The sequence below is a fragment of the Martes martes genome (assembly GCF_963455335.1).
Source record: "Martes martes genome assembly, chromosome: 4".
Lineage (NCBI taxonomy): Eukaryota > Metazoa > Chordata > Mammalia > Carnivora > Mustelidae > Martes > Martes martes.
The window spans coordinates 172,384,777-172,402,395 of record NC_137891.1 but is presented as its reverse complement, the minus strand read 5'-3'; the positions used below and the strand labels follow the sequence as shown (position 1 = coordinate 172,402,395).

The 17,619-nt window shown below is 47.6% G+C and overlaps 1 protein-coding gene across 3 annotated transcripts in view; it reads right to left on the bottom strand.

The window, feature by feature from the left end:
• Positions 1–16,660, bottom strand: part of PAFAH2 (platelet activating factor acetylhydrolase 2) — a 30,862-nt gene extending 14,202 nt beyond the window's left edge. Inside the window, exons 1-7 of one of the 3 annotated variants that reach the window (XM_080800412.1) lie at positions 16,540–16,660; positions 9,746–9,886; positions 8,626–8,779; positions 7,965–8,061; positions 3,730–3,798; positions 3,209–3,350; positions 2,114–2,227 (exon numbers count right to left, since the gene is read on the bottom strand). In XM_080800412.1, the coding sequence (XP_080656538.1) occupies positions 2,114–2,227; positions 3,209–3,350; positions 3,730–3,798; positions 7,965–8,061; positions 8,626–8,779; positions 9,746–9,835 (666 nt within the window). In that variant the 5' untranslated portion in view covers positions 9,836–9,886; positions 16,540–16,660. Of the gene's footprint in view, positions 1–2,113; positions 2,228–3,208; positions 3,351–3,729; positions 3,799–7,964; positions 8,062–8,625; positions 8,780–9,745; positions 9,887–11,842; positions 11,861–15,364; positions 15,557–16,539 lie in introns of those variants that run through there. The other 2 variants (XM_080800413.1, XM_080800414.1) reach the window with 2 other exon arrangements.
• Between the last annotated feature and the right edge of the window lie 959 nt (positions 16,661–17,619).

The window sequence follows — 17,619 nt, the reverse complement described above, 5'->3', positions numbered from 1 at the left end:
CTGTACGTATTATCAAGTTGCACGTGCAGATATCTACAGAATCCATTCCTAGAACTGGACATCGCTAGGTCAAAGAATATGCCTACTTGTACTGTTGATAACTATTGCCAAACTGTCCTGCGTGGGGCAATCTGTACTCTCACGGGCAACCCAGCACAGTATCTACTTCCCCAGAGCTTTGCCAACAAGAATGAGTAATCAATTTTTAGAACTTACTCTCCTAGGTGAAAATGTTCTAAGCTGTTTTTATGCCGTCTTTCTCCGAATGATAATCCAACTCAACTCCAGCCTGCCCAAGGCCTGTCGCAGGCTCACAGGCACGCAGCCCTGCACTTCAGTGCCTGGGACCCTGTCTTTCTGCTGGAGAAGTGCTTCAGATGTCATCTCCTAGCTGCCCTCCAGGCAGATACCGTGCCCTGGTTGGCCTTGACTCGACCAGAGCCTTTAAAAGGCATTTTCTAGTAAGTCTGTGGGGGCACACAGCACAGGCTTTGGGATCAAAAGGCCCCAGTTTGAAGTCTGACTCTACCACTTACTTGACTGTGTAACCTTGGGTGGATTCTTAGCCTCTTTGATCCTTGGTTTCTTTTTATGTAAAGAGCTAATAATGCTTGCTACATAAGTTTCTGTAAGGGGCTCTTATCATTTTAAGTACTCATACAACAGTAACTGTTAATTTATATATATTTATATAATGTATGTATGTATGTATGTACATATACAAACACACATACACACACCATTCTCATTTGTGCAACAGCATACTACATGGCTATCAAAAAATCATGCCATAGAAAAATATTAACTGGCATAAGAAGACATTCAGACTAGTATGCTAAGTGAAAAAAAGGGCCACAAAACAGCATGTATTAAATCATAACATTATTGTTTTTAAAAACATAAGCATATGTGTTACACGTTTTAAAGGAACCGGAAAGACAAACATCAACATGCAAAAAAAAAAAAAAATGTTTTCTTTACGCTTTTGTGTGATTTCTTGGTTCTCTAAATAGAGCCTGAGCTACTTTTGAACTCAGGAGGGAAAGATGGTGGGGGGAGGTATGTATCTGGGAATGTATCTGCATAGGAACCAGATTCCATAGCTGGGACAGTTTCTATCCTCCTGGGAGGATTTTTGGGATTCCCTCAAAGGAAAGAATTAGAAAAGAACACAGGTTGTTCGCTGCTCAACAGCCCTTCCTTTGGGGAACGAGTCATCTTTCCCTTATCCATGTGGCCCCGTAGGGATGCCAGTCCTGGCGCTCAGGTTCCCCTGACCCAGAAGTGAGTGTATAATGCAGGCAGGCCAATCAGAACACCCTGTCCCTCTGGTACAGTGACTGGTCCGGAAGGGACATGAAACCCAAGCAGGGCCACAGCCTTCTCAGAACAGTGGAAGCCACGAGAATCTCTTTTCCTTTTAAATTTGAAGCTGCAATCGGAGAAATATAACTATCATATGATCTCTTTGATATGAGGAAGTGGAGATGCAAGGTGGGGGGGTTTGGGGGGAGGTAGGAAAAGAAAAAATGAAAAGATGGGATTGGGAGGGAGACAAACCATAAAAGACTCAATCTCAAGAAACAGACTGAGGGTTGCGGGGGGGAAGGGGGATGGGAGAGGGTGGTGGGGAAATGGACATTGGGGAGGGTATGTGCTATGATGAGTGCTGTGAAATGTGTAAACCAGACGATTCACAGACCTGTACCCCTGGGGATAAAAATACATTATATGTTTATTAAAATAAAAAAATTAAAATAAAAAAAATTTAAAAAAAAAAAATTTGAAGCTGCATTGAAATATAGGCTTGGGCTGCCAGCAACCAGGGTTCCTGCCTAATGGAGAGAGTACGGTGAGAATGAAGCCCACACATGGAGTGAAGTGAGCCAGGAGAAGAAGAGAGAGTGCCAGAGCTTGGATGACAATGTCTGAGACCCTGGATCTCACTACGCTGGCCTAAAGCCAGTCAGCGTTTGGTCTTCTTCACTTATCTGAGCCAACAAATTCTCTTCTGGTTTAAGCAAATGAGTTAGGTTTTTGTTATGTGTAACAGAACAGACCCCAAGGTCCTGATGAACACATGTGCTCCAGGTGATACCAATTGCTGCCATACCTTCAAGGTCATCAGATCCAGCCCGTCAGGCAAGATATTATGGACGAGCTGCCCAGCAGTGACCTCTTGCAGGATCCTCAACACCCGGGTACATTCGCTCACCCTCTGATGCACCTGCAACAGAAAGTCATGGTGGGGGTGGGAACACGGCACAACCGTTCAGCAAGAAACTCACTCTCCGACAGAGCTGAGGGACGGTGTGGGGAGAGTGTGCCCACCTAGTGCTCAGCAAGCACTGTGGGCTCCAGAGCCTGAGAAAGGCTCGGCAGCCTCCCAGCAGCTCAGACAAGCACCACCTAACAGTCCACTGGAGTCAGCACGGCCCTTCACACTCTGCCCCCCTCCCCATGGGGCATCAGGAGGACCCAATAAGACAACATAGAGGAAAGCACCCTGAACACAAAAGAAATGAGTGTTTTTTTGAATCAACCCAGTACTGGATTCTACTTGCCTATTTATGGCATACATCTATTGTTTTCGTCTGCCTAGCGCTCACCTGCCCCCAATTCACCCACTACCCCTGACTTTTGAGGACTGTGACCCCCTCTAATCTGTTGACCTATTTCTGATGAAAATTTCCCATTTGGGAACTTCTCCTGGGCCCAGGAGCCTCCCTCCAGGATTTCTCATTCTGCAGCTTGAGGCAGGTGTGACAACTGGGGGACGACCCTCCAAAGAGCCCTATCCTCTCCGGTGGTGAGGCCAAGTATATGCAAACTCAGTCTGTCCAGAGCTGTGGTTTTAACCTCGTGGTTCTAAGCCAGTCTGCAGATAAGACCAACCAGCAGAAGAGACAGAGAAGGAAAAAACATCTTGAGGGTATCAGGCTCCAGTGGTCCCGCCCCTTACATGCAGCCTGTATAAGCCAGTCAATTCTCTGGTTTGCCCAGCAAGATTAAATTAAGTTTCTGTCGCCTGCAATTCTGAAGAGTCTTGATTACTACCTCCTTTCTCTGTGATGGCAAGCTCAGGCCCATTCTGAGTGAGATTTCAGGACAGAAGGTCAAAGTCTTCTTAGTTCAGTCTTCTTAGGGACTGTTAGTGTCCAGGAGGACAGGCTTATTAACTCCCCCTCCCCAACGGGCACAAGCCTACCTGGCAATTCCGGACATAGAACTCCTTCTCCCCTTCTTCAATCTGACGGTAGGGGATCCATTCTTCCTCCAGCGGCTCGGGAGTCAGCTGGTTCTCCCCCGGGGCCTGCTTGCAGAAACAGGTGGTCGCGGCGGACCCATCCCTGAAATACACGTGCTGCTGGAGAAACTAGAGGATACCCTTGAGCTTATTTTTCCCCTTTGCCAAATCCTCCATTTCCTCCAAGACACTCTAGGTCATCTTTTGGCTAGCAGGGAGAAAGATCTGGGGCCATACACAGGAGAGTAGAAAAAAAACACCGATTTTAAAGACTGACTTGGACTTGGGCCCCAACTCAGCTGTGTCACTTCCAGCAAGTGTACCTTTGAGCTTTGGTTTCCTTACCTTGAAAATGAGTAGAATACCTGCCTTGCACGGTCATCGTGAAGATTAGAAATAATATACGGGTAAGGGACTAGCCTCTATCCCAGCCCACTGGCGGCAGCCAATCCAAGAGTTCATTATGGCCTTCACCCCCTCACCTGTGCTCCGGGACAGCAACCACAAAGCCGTGGGAGGCCAGCTCCATGCAGAAGGCTGAATACAGTGTCCTAGAGATGCAAGAGAGGAGAGGCGCGCTCAGAAGAATGGCCCCCTGCAGCCCCCATTCCAACCATGCTCTGCTGGTGACCATCTCAAAAGACTGAAGAGAGGAACTTTCACCTGCAGCAGCCCTCCCTCCTCAAGGTGCTTTCTCTGGTTAGCAGAGCACTCGTCTCCCCAAGGCTCTAAGAAGCATGTGTAAATCCATCCATGGTGTTTTCAACCCCACACGAACCCTGACTCCTCTCCTCCACCCACCCCCAATACAGTCTGGCTACTCCAACAATTGCGTTTTTATTGTCTATGTATTCTTGTAGGTCTCCCAAATTAGCCAGTCAGATCCCTGGAGACAGGCACTCTGGCCCTTTCTGTAATATGCAAATATGCACATGTAATTTAGCATGTCAATCTGTCCAGCCTCCAACTTCCTAGAGAAAAAGGAATATGGCAGACACTGTCAACCGCCTAAACACTTATTTTTCTGTCCTCCTTCGTAGCAGAATCTGATTATCAGCTGAAGATATAGGCATCAGTATGACATTTGCAGCCAGGTTTATCTATGTGATTAAGTTCCAGCCCAGCAACAGAAACATAATGCTGCCCTCATAAGTAATTAAAATTCTCTAGTAGATATATTTTTAAAGTTAAAAAAAAGGTGGAATTAATTTGAATAATATATTTTATTTAATTTAACAGAACCAAAACATTGTCATTTTAACATATAATCAAAATGTCTGAATTAGGGGTGCCTGGCTGGCTCAGTCGGTAGAGCATCTGACTCTTGATCTCGGGGTCATGAATTTGAGACCAACGTTGGGTATAGAGATTACTTTAAAAAAGAAATGTGGGGGGCGCCTGGGTGGCTCAGTGGGTTAAGCCACTGCCTTCGACTCAGGTCATGATCTCAGGGTCCTGGGATCGAGCCCTGCATTGGACTCTCTGCTCAGCAGGGAGCCTGCTTCCCCCCCTCTCTCTGCCTACCTCTCTGCCTACTTGTGATCTCCCTCTGCCAAATAAATAAAAATAAAATCTTTAAAAAAAAGAAATGTGGAATTAATGAAATATTTTATTAAGCTCTTTTTTCCCTTATGAAGTCTTTGAAATCCAGTATCTTATAATTCAGCACATCTCAGTTTACACCAGCGATATTTGCTATGTTCAACAGCCACATGTTGCTAGAAGCTACTAAAATGAACAGAGCAGCTCTAGTTATTGGGACATAACCGACTGTGCTGGATAGAACTTTCAGGGGAAAATAAAAGGTCTCAGGAGAGTTCTCCCTTCCTATTGCCTGGAATGTAGATGAATGGCAGGAGCTACAGCAGCCCCCTGACGTCATTAGACAGCCTTAGAAATGGAAGCCACATGGGGCAGAGCATGATAAAAGAAGTTCCGGTAACTCTGTGAAAGTACCATATCATTGGGGCACCTGGGTGGCTCAGTGGGTTAAGCCTCTGCCTTCGGCTTGGGCCCTGATCTCAGGGTCCTGGGATCGAGCCCCACATCGGGCTCTCTGCTCAGCAGGGAGCCTGCTTCCTCCTCTCTCTCTGCCTGCTTCTCTGCCTACTTGTCAAATAAATAAATAAAATCTTTGCATTTACACTCCCGCCACGGGCTACAGTTATGAGAGACCATGTTTGGGCTCCCCGAGTGGATGCAATTCCTTGACTTATCTCCAGAGGACTCACCTTCTTCTTATGCCATGTACTTGCTAAATGAATGAAAACCTAGCAAAACATAGCCCTGTATTCACTTAGTAAATATTCATTGGGAAACTATTACTTTCCAGGAATTGTCCTAGGTACCAGAAGAGAGAGAAGACAGATATGGTTCCTGCCTTCATGGAGCTTATAATCTAGTAGGAAAGACAGACCTTAAAGAATAGTCACACGTGTAAGCCATTCACTACAATTGTGTTAAGTCCTGGAAAGTACAGGTTATCTTATGAAAGCACATTACAGGAAAACTTAAACTAATATAATACAGGGGTCAGGATGGGTGTCCCTAAGAAAGCCACATCCAAACTAAGACCTTGAGGGAGATCTGGAATTAGCAAGGCAAAGATGAAGGGGTGGGGTGCTCGGAGGAAGAGAGGAGCAGAACAGCAAATATTCCAGGCAAAGGGAACAGCAACAAAGCACAGAACAGATAAAAATCTGAAGCAGAAAATAACGTAGTGCCTTTATGTAAGTGAAAGAAGGTCAGTGTGTCTAGAGAGCTGGAGTGGGGCAAGTAGTAAGAAACAAGGCTGGAGACTATCTGGGACATAAATTCAGGTAAGACCCTGACAGGAGTTGAAATAAGTTCAAAGGGCTACTGCAGAGACGAAGTAGGGAAGCGATATCATTCATTTATTCAACAACTATTTACTGAGCACCTACTATCTGCCAAGCACTGTTCTAGGTGCTGAAATTAAAGGTCATAATTGCTTTTAAAACAGGTCTCCCTAGGGTAGCGCCTGAGTGGCTCAGTGGGTTAAAGCCTCTGCCTTAGGCTCAGGTCACGATCCCAGAGTCCTGGGATCGAGCCCCACATCGGGCTCTCTGCTCAGCAGGGAGCCTGCTTCCTCCTCTCTCTCTGCCTGCTTCTCTGCCTAATTGTCAAATAAATAAATAAAATCTTAAAAAAAAAAAAAAAAAGATCTCCCTCAGAGTGCCTGGGTGGCTCAGCTGGTTGGGTTCAGGTCATGATTTCAGGGTCCTGGGATCAAGCCCCACGTCGGGCTCCACATTCAGCAGGGAGCCTGCTTGAGATTCTCTCGCTCCCTCTCTCTCTGCCCCTCCCCTGCTCATGCTCAGTCTCCCTCTCTCTCAAATAAATGGATAAATCTTTAAAAAACAAAACAAGGGGCGCCCGGGTGGCTTAGTCGTTAAAGTGCTTGCCTTCGACTCAGGTTATGATCCGACGGCCCTGGGATGGAGCCCCGCATCAGGGTCCCTGCTCAGTGGGGAGCCTGCTTCTCCCTCTCCCTGCTCCCCTGCTTGTGTTCCCTCTCTTGCTGTCTCTCTCTCTGTCAAATAAATACATAAAATCTTTTTTAAAAATTAAAAAATAAAATAAATAAAAATAAAAAACAAAACAAACAGACCTCCCTGGCTACAGTATGGACAATGGTTTGGGGAGTGGGAAGGCAAAAATAGACACATTTACGACGTGTGACACTCTAGGACATAAACTAGACTTACATGTTGATAATGAACATAGAGACAGAATAGTCACAAAGTTAAACAGCAACATACGAATTATGGTTATTAAGCTACTTAACACAGGGGCGCCTGGGTGGCTCAGTGGGTTAGGCCTCTGCCTTTGGCAAGGGTCGTGGTCTCAGGGTCCTCGGATCGAGCCCTGCATCGGGCTCTCTGCTCAGCAGGGAGGCTGCTTCCCCCTCTCTCTCTGCCTGCCTCTCTGCCTACTTGTGATCCCTGTCAAATAAATAAATAATCTTTAAAAAAAAAAAAAGCTACATAACACAGCAAGGTGGGGAAATCAGGCTCCACAGGAAGACTTCTGAATGGATACTGCCTTACAAACATCAGGCAGAGTTTCCCAAAGTCTGGTAAGAGACCTTACAGTTCCCCAGTCCATGTCCTCCACGAAGAGAGCGAGCACTGTGTGTGCACACTTGCTAGGTGCCGGCCTAACTGAACCCTCACACACCACGCAGAGGATATCTAGGCCCCGAGAGTTCTACGGCTGTCCTGCACTCCCATGGGGCACAGCCTCCCAGGTCGGGCCCTGCGCCGAGGGCGTGCAGGGAGTAGGCCCACGTCACCGCTATGTCAGCGCCATGGCCGAGCTGTCCCTCCACAGGCACTGAGGGAACGAGTCTGGCTGTAATACTCCAGCTCCTTCTAAGACTTCTGTGCTGTTTATATGGGAAGAGAGCTAGAAGTGTTTATTTATAAATGTTTCTTTATTTTTAAATATAATATAAACATGTAATCAATTAGGTCTGCTTATTCATTTATCCATGCAGGAACATGAGAAGTGAAGGATGGGAAGTGCCCGGAAAGACCCCACCCTGACAGAGGCTTAGAGACAGCCTTCATGAGATGGTGGACCCAGTGCTGGCAGATGCAAATGTCTGTCTCTCTGCCCTCTGAGAGTAAGTCAAGACTCAGTAGCTGCCACGAGTTAAGGGCTATGACAAGGTCTGAGGGACAGAAGCTCTTACCTGAAGGCTCCCATGCCATGGGAGAAGATGATCAGAGGGTATCCGGAGTCCTTTGTCTTAAAGGGGCCATTCCAGCTAACAGGCAGGCGACAAGATCCTAGCAGAGACAGAGCCTATATTATCTCTGGCTGCCCTGAAGCCGGAATCCCAGGGGCAGTCTGGGCAAAGGCAAGGGTGGGGACACACGCCCTCCTCACTAGAGAAGCACCTTTTACCCCTGAGCAGTCCAGGGCAATCAATCACCTTTGCTTTCCCCCTTTCTTCCTTAGAAAGTACAAATATGATAGAATATGGGAAGATAAATGCAAAGAAGTACCAAACAATTATGGGGTAAACCCCTGAGATGCCAAGGCAGTTGACTAGAGTTCCTCAAGGTGGAGCCTTTGGGGGAAGTGGATGATTCAACGTGACTTTACCCGGAGAGAGGAGAGCTAAGGAGAAACTTTCAACGATGAAGTGTGGATTCGAATCCAGGACAACATAGCTCTGTAACCAATGTATATAATCCTCTCCCCACTCTCCACACCACACCACACCGGCTCATGCATGCCCCACTACAAGAGGGCTGGACGATGCCAGCTTTACAGTACTGTGCCTGCCTAGGGATCTCCCAGGAACAGAACTAAGAAGCTGGGAATGTGAGGGGGAGGCCAGCACTTACCCACAGCCAAGCTGAACAGCAGCCCCCCCCAGCGCTTGTTAAAGCGCAGGTAATTGGCCAGGCCCATGCAGTACTCATAGCGGGGAATCCAAAGGGGCTGCTCTGGGGTCTCTTCTGCCTCTTGGCAGGGGTAGAAGAGTCGAAAGAAGCTTCCCTGTAGGAAAGAAGAGAGCAACTGCTCAGAGCAAGAACCCAAGCCTGGTGAGACTCCCCAAGAGGCACACTCAGGGGGTATGTGGGGTACCAGCAAAGTAGGCCACCAGAATGGGGCATTTAAGCGTCCATTCATATACCTGAATTTTACAACCAGAAAATCCGGAAAGCAGCAATTTTATTTTTAGCATATATGTAAGGCTTACGTTATTTCAAATAGCCGATTGTATTTCCAATGACATCTGGGGGGCACCGAAATGTTTTCAGTGCTTGGATCAGAGAGATTTAAATCTGGTCCTGAGCCCAGGCCTGGAGGAGCCCTGGGAATGAGATTAGCCCTCATGCTGGCAGGGCAGCATCTGGGGGTCATCCAGACCCGTTCTCAAGGCTGGCCCTTAGGAAGCAGCAACACATTCATTTCACATGGGAGTGGGTGACAGGTTAACAGGAAGTATGTGTCTCTCACAAGGGAAAGCGGGAGTCCAAGGGCCAGCAGAGAAGCACCTGGGAACTGGTGGAGGTAAAGTCCAGAACCAAAGCAGGAGGGAAAATGGATAAAGGCAGGAGAGGAGGAGGAGGAGCAGGTCTTCCTGCCCAGTTTGGAGAGTAAAAGGCCAACGGCACACGGTCCACTGCTCCCCCCTCACACCCTCAGGTTGGGACGAGACTGGAAACCTTTCCAGATCGGGCATCTGCTCTCAAGACTGGGCAGGGGATTTGAGAGCTGCCTTTGGAGCTGGAGCCCCTGCCTTCCTCCTAGCTGGCAAAAGAATCCATCTCTGGCTACTGAGAGGTTTCTAACGGGAAAGAGGAAGAAAACGGTCAGGAAAGACAGACCTGGGGGCTCTATCAGCAACTCCAGCTCTAACTCAGTTTCCCCCGCTGAGAACCACACCTGTTAGGTTGGCTACTGACAGGGCACAGAAGCAGCGGGGGAGATGTGTGGGGACGGAGCTGAAGCACTTACCTGGCGACCCTGTCCCTCCATCACATCCCCGCAGCCCACGAGGTGGGGTCCTGTGACAGGCGGGAAGCCCACGGACTGGTTCACCCCCATTTTATCACCAGTTGAAACAAACAACGACCTGGGCAGAGCCGGACTTGATGGCTGAGGGCAGAACACAGAACAGCCTCTTGCTGGTTTCCTTTTAGCTTCCTGTTGCTTCTGTGTGTTATCTGTCACCCCTGTCCCCGGCTCCTTATCACCCCATCTCCCTGCCAGGGACTCACTCCGTCTTCCACGTCATCTACTTTGCTACACTGACTTTGCCAAGGTTTAAGGGCTGCTTTGCTGTTGTTAGGAGCAGGGTAAAGGGACAGTTGGAGGAAAAAGAGCCCCCATGCTCCCCAAAACCCACTGGCAAGGGGACGCCTGAGTGGCTCAGTCATGGGAGGGTCCGACTCTTGGTTTGAGCTCAGGTCATAGGCCCAGAGTTGTGAGATGAAGCCTTGTGTCAGGCTCCACACTCAGCAGGGAGTCTGCTTAAATTCTCTCCCTCGGGGCGCCTGGGTGGCTCAGTGGGTTAAAGCCTCTGCCTTCAGCTCAGGTCATGATCCCAGGGTCCTGGGATCGAGCCGCACATCTAGCTCTCTGCTCAGCAAGGAACCTGCTTTTCCCCCTCCCTCTCTGCCTCCCTCTCTGACTACTTGTGATCTCTGTCTGTCAAATAAATAAATAAGATTCTCTCCCTCTCTCCCTGTCCCTCCCCTCACTCGCACTCTAGCTCTCAAATAAATAAAAACTCTTAAAAAAAAAAAAAAAAAACCAAAAAACCCACTGCCAAGTGTTTACTCAGCACCTACCACGTGCCCAGCATGGCAGTAACTTCTTCAGAGAATGTAACCCAGACCATGACCTCATAAGGCCCGGATAAGATGTATTACTCGCTGTGTCAGCACTGAGCTAAGCTCCTTCCATACAGTACGTTATTTCATTCTCTCCACAACTCTCTGAAGAAGGGCCTATGAAGACCCTGTTTACAGATGAGGAAACCGGCTGAATAACTTTCCCAAGTTATCCTGCTTCCCGGTTGCAAAACCAGGTCTGTCTAATCCAGACCTAAGCTCTTAGGTCTACTTGGATCTACTGATCCTGCTCAAGGGGGAGACTCAGTTACCTCTCTACACAAACACAAACCTAAACTTACTATAAAAGTAGCACTTGGAGGGTGCCTGGGTGGCTCAGTGGGTTAAAGCCTCTGCCTTTGGCTCGGGTCATGATCTCAGGGTCCTGGGATCGAGCCCCGCATCGGGCTCTCTGCTCAGCAGGGAGCTTGCTTCCCCCCACCCCCTGCCTGCTTGTGATGTCTCTATCAAATAAATAAAACCTTTAAAAAAAAAAAAAAGTAGCACTTGGGCTGTGCCTTGAGGTGTAAGATTTAGAGGCAGGGGAGAGGAAGGAAAGCATTCCTACACAGGACATAAGGGCAGAGATGGAGAAGAGCAGGATGAGGCAGCAGATCAAGCAGCAGCTTCATCAAGCAGGTGTGCGTGTTCCTAACTAGCAAACATTCCTGTAACTCGGCTGCTCCCTAAATCGGGGTCAGTGCCATTGCTCTCTCCCTCTTCAATCTCATCATCCCCAGCATCATCAACCTCATGACACTTACGGAGTGCCAGGAATTACACTATGTGCTTTAATACATCATTAATTGAAAAACTGAGATGAGGAAACCAATGCTTGGCAAAGTCAGGTAAGTCCTCCAAGAACATCTAGTTAACAGAGCCAGAATTTGATCAGGGGCAACGTGGCTATAACAGTGGAGAATATGGCCAAACTTCTCCATATCCATTCTATCCTGCCCTCTTATGCAGTATCCCTGTGGCTTGGGTGGGTCTGACACCCCTTCCCTAACTTCTAGATTTGGGCTTTAGTTGACCTGAACCGATCAGCCCTTGGTGTCCCCTGGTCTGTCTCTGGATGAAGAGTGGGCACATGACATAATTGGTCCATTCATAGTAAAGCCCAGGACCTTGATGGTTGAAGAAGGAAATGTTCTTTCTTGTTCTGAACTAGAGTGATAAGCAGGTATGAAGCCTTGAAATGTTGCAGCCGCTTTGCTACCTCGAGGATGAAGCTACCCACGGAGGACAGCAGTGCAGAGAGAATCAGACAAATGGAGTCATATCTGTGAAGACATTAAGAATCTCTAGATCAGACAATACCCGAAAAACCTGACCCGCTTCTGGACTTTCTATTATATGAGTCAGTAAGTCCCTTTTTTGGTTAAAACCAAATGACTCTAGATTTCTATTGCCTGAACCAAAAGCATCTAAACCAACACACTGAGTCCCAGACTCAGGTTTTTTGTCACTACACTATTCCGCTTTTTAAAAGACACTCTGGGTTGGATCAGAAAGTTCAAATCCAAGTGTGTCTGGGCAAGAAGAGACCTTATAAGCCACTTCTACCAATCCTTGTCACAATCATCTCCCACCCTCCCCACTACATACAGGTCCTTGGAAGTGAAGTGAGCTGCACGTCGCAAGCAGAACTATTATCACACATACAACTCCTCATTGCCAACTTCCAAGTGGCTGGTCCAATGGCAAACCCCAAATAACCAAAAATCTGAATGTCATTCTGTTTAATGTAGGAATATAACAAATGATTTTCTTTCTACTACTCAGTAGTAGTAGAATGCAGTTCTTCTTAAAAAGAAACTAAGCTCAGGGCACCAGTGTGGCTCAGTGGGTTAAGGATCTGCCTTCAGCTTGGGTTACGATCCCCGGACCCTGGGATCAAGCCCCAGATCGGGCTCCTTGCTAAGCAGGGAGCCTGCTTCTCCCTCTCCCTCTGCTTGTGCTCTCTTGCCCTCTCTTAAACAAATAAATAAAATCTTAAAAAAGAAAGAAAGAAAAGAAGGAAGGAACTGAGGTCCGGATGCAGTCAGGGGACTGGCTAGCCAGAGAAGCTGAGTATGTGCTACTTAGTCTCACACCCTGACCTTTTCCCCCTCGCTGCTGAGGGCACACACACGGAAAACATAGGCAGGGGCTCATGACACAAGGCACATGACAATGAAGCAGCTCCGAGTTCTAGCTGCCAAAAAAGAGGGTCAGATAAGAGGATCTGATGCAGGAGTTCTGAGAAAAAAGCACACTTCTATAGCTTGGCAGCGGAGGACAGAGGAAGATGGCAAAGGTTGACTTTTCAAGTAGAAGAAAGTGCGTGAGCTAAGGCACAGGGGTAAGAAAGCACATGGGAGAAGAGAAAGGTGTAATGGACATGGAGGGTAGCGGTCTCTCTAGTGCTAGACTAAGGAGCTTGAATCTACTCCTCAAATGAGTGATATTAAGTCTGAAGGAGCCAAGTTTGAGCCCAGCTCCTTTGCTGCGTAGGTTTTTTACTTTGGGCAGATCCTCTGATCTCACCGAGTCTGAATCCCCATGGGTACAATGGAAAACTATCCATCCTCGTAGGGTTGCTAGGGAGGTGAAATGAAATAATGCATTTAGAACACCTCGACAGTACCTGGCTCTCACGAAGTATCCAGGAAGTACTTGTTGACTGAGTGAAAAGTAGAAACAACGGATCTGGCAAATGAGTGGATTTGGCGAGGCAAGGGAGATGGACGAGCCAAAGAGGAGTCAGGTTTCAGGACTGGGTGACCAGAATGATAGTAAATTCTTATGTGAAGACATTTCAGTCTTATCCCATATAGAGAAGAGTGCTTGGGATAGAAATCAGGATGAGTGGAGTTAAAAACTGCTGAACAGACAGGACTAGAACTCTCTAGTAGTCCTGGAAAGTTTCTGGGAGAATCTTAACTAAGTTTGGAAATAAATACAAACTAAAGCTAACTGGCTAGAGTGAGGCATACACAAAAATGAATCTGCGTTCTCTGGGCTCACATTAACTGATGCCCAAGGAAGTAGGGAGATGGGAAAATCCTATTTTGCCCAAGAGACACCCACCCACAGTATCCAGTCATTTCTAATACATGTCATGTAATTTTCCAAGGAAATCAGTCCAGGTGTGTCTACCTTCTTTTGCTCAGCTCATCCACACAATTCATGATGGTGCCTATCTAGAAACCTTTCCACCCATGCAAGCCTGCCCCATCCATGAGGGCCCATGGAAATCTCTGGTTCTCTGTGCTTTAACAAGTCCTTCTACCTGCCCTCCTCTCCACTCTAAGCACTGTCCGCATCCCTCACCTGCTAACCAATCACGGGCCGCCTTAGGATAGCTCTTGGGTAATTACCATTCTAGCAGTTTTCAATCAGTGACTTGCCTACAAGTGGCCCAAGTAGAACCTAGTTCAGAGGTTCCTGAGTCTACTGTCACAGTCACCTGGGAAACTTTCAAAGATACAGATTTTAGGGTCCTCATTCCCAGAGGTCAGTTTTGTTTTTTTTTAAAGATTTTATTTATTTATTTGACACAGAGAGAGAGACAGTGAGAGAGGGAATACAAACAGGCTCCCCCGCTGAGCAAGGAGCCCAATGTGGGGCTCGATCCCAGAACCCTGGGATCACGACCCAAGCCGAAGGCAGACGCTTATTGACTGAGCCACCCAGGTGCCCCCAGAGGTCAGTTTTTAAAAGCTTCCCATGTTTCTCACCAGCAAGATTTGAGAACCTCTGGCCCAGATGACACATAGGACTTTTTATTCAGAGATGCACCCATGCAACAAACACCTGCTGAGAGTATACGATGTTCCAGCCCACCATTTTATAGTAATGAAATGACGAGGGATTTCACTGGGTTCAATCCTCGTGGCTACCTAGAACCATGTTCCTGCCAATCACAAGGCTTAATGTAGTGCCCTGCATAAAACTGGTCTCAACAATTAACTTATCCAATGAATCTGATTTAATTTTTACACAACTTATGCCTCATTTCTTTGGATATACATACTATACAAAGGCTGTGTTTTATACTTCTTTGTAGGCCGAACCATCTACCCTCATGCTTTCCTTATGTAGTAAGGACCCACTAAATGCTCCTTTACTTGGCTTTGATTTAAACCCTCCTAATTCTTTTTTTTTTAATCCAAAAATAAGGCTATATGGCATAGTGTAAAAAGAAAGGCTTTGGTTGGCAGTCTGAATTCCAGTTCTTAATTGGCTGTGATCTTGAGCAAGATCCTTAAATTCTAAGCCTCTGGGAACTTATCCATACGGCAAAAATAATAGCACTCATGAGGTCGTCGATGATTAAATAATGAATATAAAACACCTGACATGTAGAAGGCACTATAACCAGAGATAGTAACTCTAACTACAGTACTTACTACAGCATGACCTCTCTAAGCCTAAGTTCCTTATAGTAAAATGAAGCCACTTCAAAAGTTAAATTTAATTGAGAAAATATATAAAAATTTGAAAAAATACATAAGTAAGAAAAGTGCTATATTGCCTAAGGCTTGGTACATTTTAAGTGTTCACAAAATGTTAAAAATTAATTAACAATGCTATTTCATCATACCTGGCCAAGGGGCCAAGGTCTCTTTCATCTTTTCTGTATTAAACCCTTTGGCAAAGTGGAACCTTTCCTCCCAGCCCTCTTGAGTCTGAAACACCCCAGCAAAAATCAGAGTGTACTAAAAAGGCCCACAAGAGCCCAGGAGATGGACAGTACCTACAATGCAGCTGTCCCATCTCCTGCCGGGATCCTGTTTCCAGTGAGCAGAAACCAGCCACCCTTTTGCCAGCTGTGAGGACTTGTCATCACTGGCTATTTCAGGACAGAGTCCAAGAGAAGCACTTCTCTGGGGCTTCCTTTCAGACAAAGCTCTCTGGAGACTTAAAGCTCGTCTGACCTTTGGCCTCTGGAGGAAGTGAGGAAATATCCTGCTCTTAGAGAATGGAGACACCAAGCATTCAAGGGGTCAGCTTGAGCAACAAGGGGGCAGAGAGAGAAAAGAACCCAAGATAAAGGGACGCCTGGGCTCAGTGGGTTAAAGCCTCTGTCTTTGGCTCAGGTTGTGACCCCAGGGTCCTGGGATCCAGCCCCGCATCGGCTTTCTGCTCAGCGGGGAGCCTGCTTCCCTCCCTCTCTCTCTGCCTGCCTCTCTGCCTACCTGTGATCTGTCTGTCAAATAAATAAATAAAATCTTAAAAAAAAAAAAAGAGTGTTCCAGAGCATTAATAATTCTAATAAAAATAACCTCTCTGGCTTGTGGAGGCTTTACAGTTTAAAAAGCTCTTTCACACATATTAGCTTATTGGCTCCACCGAAGAGCCTCACCCTAAGACTGACAGAGCAATTGCCATTTCCATTTTGTAAATGAAGAGCGGGAGTCCCAGGGAGATTGCTCGATTTGCCCAAGGTCACAAAGCGAGTGAGCTGCGGGGGGTGTGGGGGGGGGTGGGGGGAGGTGTGGGGAGATCCCTGGTCGGTTGAGTCCAGGGCTCTTCCACAGTGACAGGAAGGAATGGCGACCCTTCTTCCACCAGCATGAAACAGCAGAAAGTGAAGGGAAGAGAGAAGCACACGGTAGGCGTGGAGCATAAAGACGCCCAGGTTTGGGGGACGTCACGTTGTGTGCTCCGGCTGGGGCTGTGGGGGCCGGGTCCTACCACCAGAGCTTAGGGTGGGATTCCAGGGGCGCCGGGAGTGAAGGCGCGAGATGGTAGTGGGAGCGTTAAGGGTGCGGGTAGATACTGGAAGTGTCTGAAGAGAAAACAGAAAAGAATGAAGGATTAATGCGGAGTTACTGGGATTGAGACGAGCAGCCCCCAAACCCGGCTGGAGGATGAAAAAACCGCTTGATAGCTCAGTTCAGAACAAGAGCTTTCTCCAAGCCAACTTACCCAGCCAAGTTGACCCCTCAGTAGTAACCAAGAAGGTCAACTCCACGGAAACCAGACACTACTCCGAACCCCGTGGCCCTTTGGTAGGTGTAGTTTCCAGAACTCATCATGGGCGCCTAAGAGCACACCCCTCCTCTCTGCCTGGAACTACAACTGCCGAGGTGCATCGCGCAAGATTGCGCATTGCGACCCTTAAAACTACAATCCCCAGAGTTCCAAGCGTCCCCTCATTGTTGAATGAAACCTCCCAAGTCCCGGGGTGCGGCGCGATTCCTCCCCCTGGTGGTCTGAGGCGTCGCCTCCACGATTACGAGACTCGAGCGGAGGGTTACCGCTTATAGTTCCGGTTAGTAACCCTCCGCCTCACCATTCCTCAAATAATTCCCGGGCGTGCCTACAAATGCCCATGGCTTCGTCTTATTCTTAGGGAGTGCGGTGTTTGGGGGAAGTTATGACCCTTTTTTAATTTACCCCTACTTTGCACTCTGTGAGAATATGAAACTGATCACTGAAGTTAAGCGCACGTTTTCTACCAACCGATACTTGTTGACACTTGGGATTTTCCATTGTCCTTCTTCAGAAACTCACCGACAGAGAACAGGGAGGATCCGGAGGGATCACTGCCCCCACCCCCTCCAGCCCAGCCCCTTCAGCCGTCATCCCTTTGTAGCCCCTATGCTGGTTCTTAGGAACACGGTGGTGAACAAGATACTGTCCCTAGCTTCAAATGAAATCACAGTCTAGCGGAGGATTGCGACAGATGAAGAACTACAGCACCAGCGATACGTGCCCTTATAGGGGAAACAGAGGGGGTTGTGGGAACCCCGAAAGGAGGCACCTGCGCAGGCTTCGGGTAAATGGAACAGTGACAGAAAGCTTCTTAGAGATCTTAGAGAGACACTAAAATTGAGAATTGAGGGAGTAAGACTTAGCCAGGAAGGGGATTGTGAAGAATGCCTTACATTCAGGCTGGATGGGAGCACAGGAGTGTGAGGGAGGGAATGGAGAGACACCTGAGGAGGTAGGTAGAGCCACGTCCTCGAGCCTTATAAGCTTCTGTAAGACATTTGGATCATTCAA